The sequence below is a fragment of the Pisolithus orientalis genome (assembly GCF_024613125.1).
Source record: "Pisolithus orientalis strain OTSU chromosome Unknown F5J12scaffold_50, whole genome shotgun sequence".
NCBI lineage: Eukaryota > Fungi > Basidiomycota > Agaricomycetes > Boletales > Pisolithaceae > Pisolithus > Pisolithus orientalis.
The window spans coordinates 173,958-183,367 of record NW_026260831.1 but is presented as its reverse complement, the minus strand read 5'-3'; the positions used below and the strand labels follow the sequence as shown (position 1 = coordinate 183,367).

The following is a 9,410-nucleotide window of genomic DNA, read 5'->3' as shown; positions in this document are numbered from 1 at the left end:
GCCATGAATTTGACTGATATTCAGTTTGTGCTGGAGAAAGATTTGTAGTTAAATGTTAGCTTAATGTGAACCTGCAGTTTCTGTCCCCTGCCCTTGCATTCTGCCCTGTAGCTGATGGGCAGGTCAGCAGGTACTTCACAGGAGATGTCCAGTGACAAGCTAGCCCATTCATTCACCTTCAGCATGTTTTATTTCCATTGTGAATATGTCTGGTATGACATGAGTATGTAAATCATTTGTCTTGAAAGGCTCATGCATCTGCAGGCTGAGATGAATGGCAACAAACCATTGTTGGGAAACAGAATATTTATTGCTCACTGCAAAGGGTGAATTGGTCACTAGTGGCTGGCTGAATGCCCTTGGTTGTATTTCCATCTGCTGAGAAATATTTATCTGCTCATTTGCCAAGCTTCTGCCTATCAAAATACATTGGCTCCTGCAATAGCAGAATGCAATGTTTTCCCTGAATTGAACCTTGCAAATCTCACACTCTGCTCATTTGCACATGTCCCACCTGTGGGCATACCTTGGATCCTACATTAGTGCAATGAGAATATTGCTTTGCATTTGCATCCAATGACCAATTGCTGTCAGCCTTGCATCTCACATAGTCCACTCATTTTGAAGGGTTCTGTCTATCAGGATCCATCAAATGCCATGTTAGCAGGTCAAGACAGTCCATATCAACCTTGCATATTGTGCAGGCTGCTCATTTGGAAGGGTTCCATATATTGGGATCCACAGAATGCTGTTTTTGCAGGCTGACATCTTTCTTTGCATTGTTATCCTATTATTAGCCATTATCTTGTTTTGTAACTCCCAAGTGAACACTGCAAATAGCATAGCCCACTCATTTGCCAGGTGTCCATCTATTGGGATTCATCAGTGGCCATATTAGTAGACTCAGATGTGTTGGCCAAATCAGACTATTAATTGCATTTGTGTCAGATGGCAGGTTGCTATTGCATATCACACTGTCCATTCATTTGCAAAGGTTCTGTCTATCAGGTTCCATCAGCTCCAGTTTTAGCAGAATGAGACCATCCCACTATCTCATTTTTTAAGTTTCAAGTTAACTATTCTACATCACAAAGCCATGCATTCACTAAGCTTCTGCCTATCAGGATACATTAGCAGTTGTTTTAGTGGAATGAGATTATCCTTCGCAATTCTGTTGGCTGTCTAGCCATTATTTTCTTTTTCTCACTCTTAAATAAAGGTTGAATATATGATGCAGCAGGAGTGGTCAATTAAAATGGAAATACAAAATGACATCATATGTACCATGGAGGAGTAAAATGATAGACAGCCTTGTTCACCCTGCTGTCCCATCTGCCCTTGTCTCATCTGCCAGAGGCCCTAAGAGATTGATGAGATCATCACCCAATGCTCGTCCATATACCTGAATACACAGAGCCTCCAGCTCACAAGCCATCCTGCCCAGCATCTGCATGGTTTTATCCTGTTGTATTTGGAAATCATACATTCAATCCTCATAGTATTGGTAGTGGGCCTCAGCATTGCAGAGTCGACATTCCAAATCTTCGATTCACTCTTCGATTGTGTTAGATGTTTGCAACACCTCAGCAATTGGGGCACAGACAGGTGATGGTGCACTGGGAGTTGCAGCAGTTGTGAGTTGGATGGGTGCTGCTGTTGTCGATGGGTGGGTGTCTGCTTTGAATACAAGGGTTAACTGCAATAATTAGCATAAATGTAGAGTGATTAAATGTACCTGCTGCTGTAGATTCCTCTACCTCCTGTGCAATGGATGGGCCAGCCTCAATGATTGAATCTGCTCATACAGCAGCTGGGATTGGGTGGGAATCCCTGTGTTTGAATGCAGGAATATGAATCTCTGAATAAAATTTGAGTCAGTGTAAATACATGAAATTGTGAACATACTGAGTGAAGATCCCTCAGGGATTGTCTCTCCCTGGTTGGAGGGCCCAACCCCAGCATTGACAGCTTTGGAAGCCATTGAAATGTGTTGCTTTGGGGGATGTTCCTTTGGGCTTTGGGATTCTTTGGCCTCCATCATCAGGGACAGACTTCAAGCTCATTTTTTTCCCCTGGCTCACAATGGATTCTGTTGAGTTGGAGTGGCAATCCTGCCTTTGGCATGGCTACATTGAATCTTGTGACTGTTGCATGGGAAGCAGGACTTCCCAGGGTTCTTGTAGTATCAGACCTTGTGTCTGTGGCATGACTCACAGGAATGAGATTCAGGGGAAGGCATCCTTCTAGCAGCTATGGCAGTGTGACCATATAGTCCATCTGACAGTGGATGAGGCTTGTGTTTCATTGGCCTTGAGTGGGAACATTGTTGTCATCATTGGTTTCTGCTGTTGCCTTCCTAGAGTGGGATCGATGTCTGGATTGATGGGACATCATTTTCGTGGCAGCTTTGTGCTTCTGCCTGCCTTGCACTGGTTCTTCCTCATCATCCTCCTTCTCTGGCACCTCATCTTCACCCTCATCATCCACCTCCATCCTGTGTGAGCTATCCACTATCATTTGCTCCACCTCTGCTTCAGTCACTTTCTGTTTTCCTTTGTCACTCATAGGCATTTTGGTCTCTTGAGCAGGTGGTGTTGGTGTTGGCACCACATGGGGCATAGGGAGGCCCAACTGGTGGTAGTCACATCAACACTTGACAATGTCAAGCCACTTGTGGTTGGCAATGTCAGTTTTGGAAGGGGATAGGGCAGTCTTCCACTCAGGCCATGGGTGCTTGATCAAGCTGAGGTCTTCATGCCACTTTAAGAACATGTCAATGCTGATGAGGGTCATCGGAATCTCATCCATCCTAGTGATGAGGTTGCATACAGCATCCTGAATGCATCAGTTAGTGAAAAAATGTGATGATGCTATGATGCACTTGTTCATCATTTATCACCTTGATGGCACCTCTCCACTTCACAATCTTGTCTGCCTTTCCCAGCTTGCTGCTTTCCATGATATCCTTGAAGTAAATTTGAAGGATGCAGTTGGCCACAGCATTGAGCTCAGGTGATTTCTTGAAGAGCTTGCAAGATGATGACAATGACATGTTTCTGATGACAAGATGATGGAGTAGTTTGACAGTGAGAGTGGTGATGGTGATTGGAGAGTGGAAGAGTCAGAGGTTAAAGACAGACAACAAAATACATGGATGTTGCATTTTTTATCCCACCTATGAATGATTCCCATGGCATGATGGCAATACCAGTACAAGTCAATAATCCTGAATGCATATATGAAGCAGAGGCTCAGATAAAAATATGATGCATTGTTCTGGAATAGCATTGCTGTTTGTTTTGCATGTTTCCCATCTGCTCCAATGGAAGAGCCTGGCTTGCAGCTACATAGACCAGTGCCTGAGATTCCAACTGAATAGGCAAATCGTCCAATGTGAAACACAATTTATAGTGGGAAATTCAGATACTCTATAGTGCAAGAGGTTCCACTTTCTTCATTTCTTGTCTTCCTGGGCCTGTCTTATATTGTGACAGGGGGATAACCCAATTATGGATAGGCCCATCCATTTGTGGTGAGCTATCTATGATATGATGGATTGGCCCATCTTATGCAGTGCCAAGGGTTTGTAATCCTGTGATGGACAGATCAGCCCATCTTATGTTGTAACACTGGTCTTTGTTTTCCCTTATCTGCTGCCTGAGAATACCATGGATGGGCCCATCCTTATGTAGATCCCTTTTATCTCCCTTTCTGCTGCCTGAGAATGCCTTACATGGACCATCCTTATGTAGATAGCTTGGATCTCCCTTTCTGCTGCCTAAGAATACCATACATGGACTTGTCCTTATGTTGCAACAGGGGTGCATCTTGCTAGATGGGCCTGTCCATTTGTTGTGATGATATACATGATACTACTGAAGGGCCTGTCCTTATGTTGTGATGCTATTAGATGATATTACTGATGGGCCCATCCATATGTTGTGACAATATAAACAATACTACTGAAGGGCCCATCCTTATGTTGTGATGCTATTAAACAACATTACTGATGGGCCCATCTTTATGTTTTGACAGGGTACATCTTACTGGGGCTGGGCCCACCCATATGTTGTGACAATATAAATAATACTACTGAAGGGCCTGTCCATATGTTGTGATGCTATACATGAGATTACTGATGGGCCTGTCTAGATGTTGCAACATCATAAATGATATTACTCCCAGGCCCATCCATATGCTGCCAACTTTGTATTCTAATCATAGATGGGCCCATCCTTATGTTGTGACCCTCTCCATGTTATGATAGGTGGGCCTGCCTTGGTGTTGCAACAGGGGTGTAACCTACCAGGACAGGCCTGTCCATGTCTTACAGCAACTCAGTATACTTAATTGGTCATGGGCCCATCTAAATGTTTCAACATCCTTACCCATCACAGGCCCTCCCATATGTTGTGGTAATGCACTTACAGGCCCATACATATGTTGCTCTCACTTTAGTCCCTTGGGCCTGTCCATGTGTACTGGCTGATCTATTTAGGCAGGCCCATCTCAGGGTCTATATAAGTGTTGGTGTTTTGGCACACAGGCTGCCCATGTGTTGTGACTAAATGTGACTACACCATGTGTTTACTTTTACTTCAGGTAGAGTGATCTAGACAGGATGGCATCAGTGGCTGTCAAAAGTGAGATCATGGAGCCTTGTCAGTTAATTTAGCACTTGTGTTGTTGCCATCATCATCATCATCGACGGAGGTGAGTTTGAGACTGGGCAGAGTTCCAAAACAGGTTGAACAGGTGTCCACACACCTCCAACCATGTCCACACTGTTGCCATTGTCCTCAGTGACACACCACTAACAAATCTGCAAATGGACCATCCAACTGGACCACAACACCCACCAGACAAAAAGGTTGTCAATACTTGCCTCCCAGGATAGAAATTAGGTAATATTTACCACATCCTGAAGCTCAAAGAGAAATCCACATTCATAGAACAAAAGCATGAAGAAGTTTGTGGGGTTGCAGAGGGAAACCCAGAGAGGAATCTGTAGGGAACCTCAGTAGTCTGTCAAGCTACTTATATTGAGTATAGTACCTGTAGGGAACTATACAAGTTAGTAAGGGTATTCTATCTATGTAGATGTGTACTCATCCTCAGTAGTCTGTCAAGCTACTGAGGGACTAGATGAATGTTACTAGTTTATGGGTGCGCTCTAACAGCTTATGTAAGCAACATGATCATGTGCCTAAGTCCAAGTACCTGAGGATTGCCTTGCAGAGGTCACCCAGCTTCCTGTGACCTTCAGGTGTGTTAACCTCCCTTTTATGAATCAATGCCATTGACTCAAACTCTGGATGAACTTCAGGTGTGTTGCCTGTCATTGGAAAATGACAAGATTTGAAAGTCCTCAGCCCTATTTTGTAAGTGCATATTGCCACCCCAATCACTTCTAACTCCAAGTACAGGGCTTCTACTTGTCAGGCAAGCCAGTCCTGAAACACCCTCTTGTGGTCATTGGGGGGTTTGAGCATGCCACCACCTCTGAAGTGGCTGGTAACTCTACTGCCATTATCCACCTCCACCTTGAGTCTCTGGAGCTTGGCCATGCCCCTGTGCATATCCTTCACACCATGCTGCAGGGATATTTCACACAAGACACCTACCACTTCTCACAACTTCTCACAACTGCCCTTCAACTTTGCCACTGAGGAGTCCAGAGATGCCTATGACACTGCAGCATCAAAGCCAGCTGCAAGTCTGACTACCTTTGCTAAGGTAGTCATTTTCCTTACTACTCATACTGATGAAGACAGGGGGAATCTGTTCTCTGGAATGGAGAATAAGGTTCCAATAGCCACAGAGGTCTTTGAGGTAAGTCACCATTGTTTGACTGTCACTCCCATCTGATCAGTTGCAGTTTCTGCAAGGCCTTCTGTTACCCTTCTCCAACATTGTCAAGGGTGGAGACCTCATCTTCTTTGTATGTGGTTCTACTGTAAGGAAGGAGGAGAGCTTCCAAGGACTGAAGGCAGCTGTGCAACAGTAGGTTTCTTTCAATGTTGGTGGTTATGGCTGACACCATATCAGTTTCAAGCCAAGGTCCATGCTGCTTTTTGATGCTGAGAGACTTCAACTAGTCACCACCATTCCCTTCCTCATGAGTGTCCTTGACCACACCCTGGTTCAAGGCTTCCATGTCCAAAGTGCAGTCAGGTATGCCCTGAATGACTGTGGTATGTTGGGTAGGCACTCCAACATCATCTTGATGTTGTGGCAGGAGAAGGTAGTGGTGGAGAAATTTATCCAGACTGACAAGTTCATTAGGCCTTGGGGACAACAATTGCCTGCCCAGTGCCCTCAGTGTTATAGCATTCAGAAGTGGGAAGCTGGTTGTTCAGGGCAGACTTATTCCTATGAGTGCAAGAATCCTGGCTGTGGGAAGGACACACAGGGCACATCTCAGCCTCCCCAAACCTATACTATCTGCATGTCCAAAGGGGCTACCAAACTGACACAGGGAATGGGGCAAACATCATCCTGGCTGTTGGAATCTTTGTAAAATACCCTACCTTGATACATATGATATGCATGTACTACAATAAAAAATGGCTGCTTTGTGTTTTCAAATTTCATATGACATTGAATGTTCAGAAAAAAAAGTAATTTCCTGCAGGACAATTCCTCCTTAAGTACTGATACACAACTGAGTAAATTTGTCCAATGTTAATTCCAACACAATGGCCAGGTTGGTAGAGTTAACTCCAATACCACAGGATAAGGATAGGACATAGGATTTTTCCACAACCATGTGGGTTCAGCCAGCTAACTACCAAGGAAGTAGTGTACTGAGTAATAAGATTGACCAGCCCCACTGACCCACTATCAAGATATTGGTCTTTCTTGCAAAGTGTCTGCCCAACTATAACTCCAGGTCATGGTTCATTCCCCCAGCCACATCAGCTGACCCCACTGCTAGGACATCATCCCTTCCCCCAGCCATGTCAGCTGGCCCACTTCCAGGTCATCAATCCATCCCATAGCTGCATCAGCTGACCTCACTTCCAGGACAGCCAACCCTACTTCCAGGACACCCATTCATCCCATAGCTGCATTGGCCAATCCCACTTCCAGGTCACTAATTCATCCCATAGCTGCATTGGCCAACCTCACTTCTAGGACACTAATCTATCCCATAGCTGCATTGGCCAACCTCACTTCTAGGACACTAATTCATCCCATAGCTGTGTCAGTCAACCCCACTTCCAGGTCACTAATTCATCCCATAGCTGCATTGGCCAACCTCACTTCTAGGACACTAATCTATCCCATAGCTGTGTTGGCTGACCCCACTTCCAGGTCACTAATTCATCCCATAGCTGTGTCAGCCAACCCCACTTCCAGGTCACTAATCTATCCCATAGCTGTGTTGGCCAACCCCACTTCCAGGTCACTAATCTATCCCATAGCTGTGTCAGCCAACCCCACTTCCAGGACACTAATTCATCCCATAGCTGCATCAGCCAACCTCACTTCTAGGACACTAATTCATCCCATAGCTGTGTTGGCCAGCCCCACTTCCAGGTCACTAATTCATCCCATAGCTGCATCAGCCAACCTCACTTCTAGGACACTAATCTATCCCATAGCTGTGTTGGCCAACCCCACTTCCAGGTCACTAATTCATCCCATAGCTGTGTCAGCTGACCTCACTTATATGACACTAATCTATCCCATAGCTGTGTCAGCTGACCTCACTTCTAGGACACTAATCTATCCCATAGCTGTGTCAGCTGACCTCACTTCTAGGACACTAATCTATCCCATAGCTGTGTTGGCTGACCCCACTTCCAGGCCACTAATTCATCCCATAGCTGCATTGGCTGTCCTAGAAGTGGACACTAATCTATCCCATAGCTGTGTCAGCCAACCTCACTTCCAGGTCACTAATTCATCCCATAGCTGTGTTGGCCAACCCCACTTCCAGGACACTAATTCATCCCATAGCTGCATTGGCCAACCTCACTTCCAGGACACTAATCTATCCCATAGCTGCATTGGCCAACCTCACTTCCAGGACACTAATCTATCCCATAGCTGTGTCAGCCAACCCCACTTCCAAGTCACTAATTTATCCCATAGCTGTGCTGGCCAACCCCACTTCCAGGTTACTAATTCATCCCATAGCTGCATCAGCCAACCTCACTTCCAGGTCATCAATCCATCCTATAGTCATGTTGGCTGACCCCACTTCCAGGGCAGTTGATCCATCATCCTGTGACATAGGCCAACCCCACCTTCACAGTCCAGCCTACCCACCCCTAGGGACCACTGGCCAATGTTGGTTAGTCCCAGTTTCAGGACAAAATGTACATGTCAGATGACCCACTTTTAGGACTACATGTGACTGAATCATGTGTCTCACCATTTCAAAGTAGGTCTTGATGTTTCATTCAGCAATCCCATTCTGTTCCAGGGCATAGGGCACTGTGGTCTCATGTAGGATACCATTTTGTCAACAGAAGGATTCTACTACTGAGTTGACAAACTCAGACCCATTGTCTGAGCACATTTTCTTCAGTTTTCAGCCTGACTGCCTCTCCAACATCACAACTACTTCCTTCAAGGCACTTGCAACCTCCTCCTTTTTCTCAAGGACCCATCCTACTCCAAATCAGCAACTAGCTTCAATGATCACCATGGCATAAGTGCGCTGTGTCCAAGTCTCGACTGACATAGGACCTGTGATATCCATGACAACTAGTTCCATTTTCGAGTAGACAGTGTTGCTGACCTTAGGGAATGGTAGCCAATGTGATTTGCTGAGGACACAACCCTCACAAACATGGTCAAAGTCCTTGGGTGATGTGATATTGAGTCCATTGACAAGGTTCTTCTGCACCATGGTTCGAATAGCATCTAGGTGCAGGTGGCCCAGTCGATGGTGCCAAACTTGCATGCTCCCACTGGCAACAGCAGCAAATGCCACCTCATGATCTACCATGTCAACATGGTAGAGTGTTGCAGTGGAGGTTGGGAACAATGCATGGAGTAATTCATCTCCCCAAAGGGTTACACTAATTCCTTCCTCATGGCTGTGGTGCCTGGCTCCTGCCCACTGTAAGGTCCCCAAGCTGACCAGGTTTGCATCAAGCTGTGGTACATGCAGCACACCATGCAGGACAACAGTCCTGATCCCATCAGGTAGTCTACACTTCAGTTCAACTGACCCTTTCCTGGCAACAGGTATGTCTCTTGCATCCCCAACAGAAATAGTCTCATCCGATTTGTTGGCAGTAAATGATCAGAAGTATTTTTGGTCACAGAACATATGTGCAGATGCACCACAATCCAACAGCACCCCTGCAGGGGCTGCTGTAGGGCTGCTCGACACCATGTATATCTATCTGACTTCTTGAGTCCCTAATTCCCAAAGGTTTCCAATGGTGAAG

General features: G+C 45.6%; 2 protein-coding genes across 2 annotated transcripts; one reads left to right on the top strand and one right to left on the bottom strand.

Moving 5' to 3' along the window:
- Positions 1-5,490: 5,490 nt before the first annotated feature.
- Positions 5,491-6,520, top strand: F5J12DRAFT_786171 (uncharacterized protein; the record flags this gene model as incomplete). Its single annotated transcript, XM_051743380.1, has 4 exons — positions 5,491-5,832; positions 5,879-6,003; positions 6,049-6,174; positions 6,208-6,520. The coding sequence occupies 4 exons, from the start codon at positions 5,491-5,493 to the stop codon at positions 6,518-6,520; spliced, it is 906 nt and encodes a 301-aa protein (XP_051595697.1).
- A 2,112-nt stretch (positions 6,521-8,632) lies between these two features.
- F5J12DRAFT_726982 (uncharacterized protein) lies at positions 8,633-8,863 on the bottom strand (the record flags this gene model as incomplete). The annotated part of the gene is made up of 1 exon (XM_051741766.1): positions 8,633-8,863. One exon carries the CDS (start codon positions 8,861-8,863, stop codon positions 8,633-8,635), a length of 231 nt encoding a protein of 76 aa, XP_051595696.1.
- Positions 8,864-9,410: the final 547 nt, after the last annotated feature.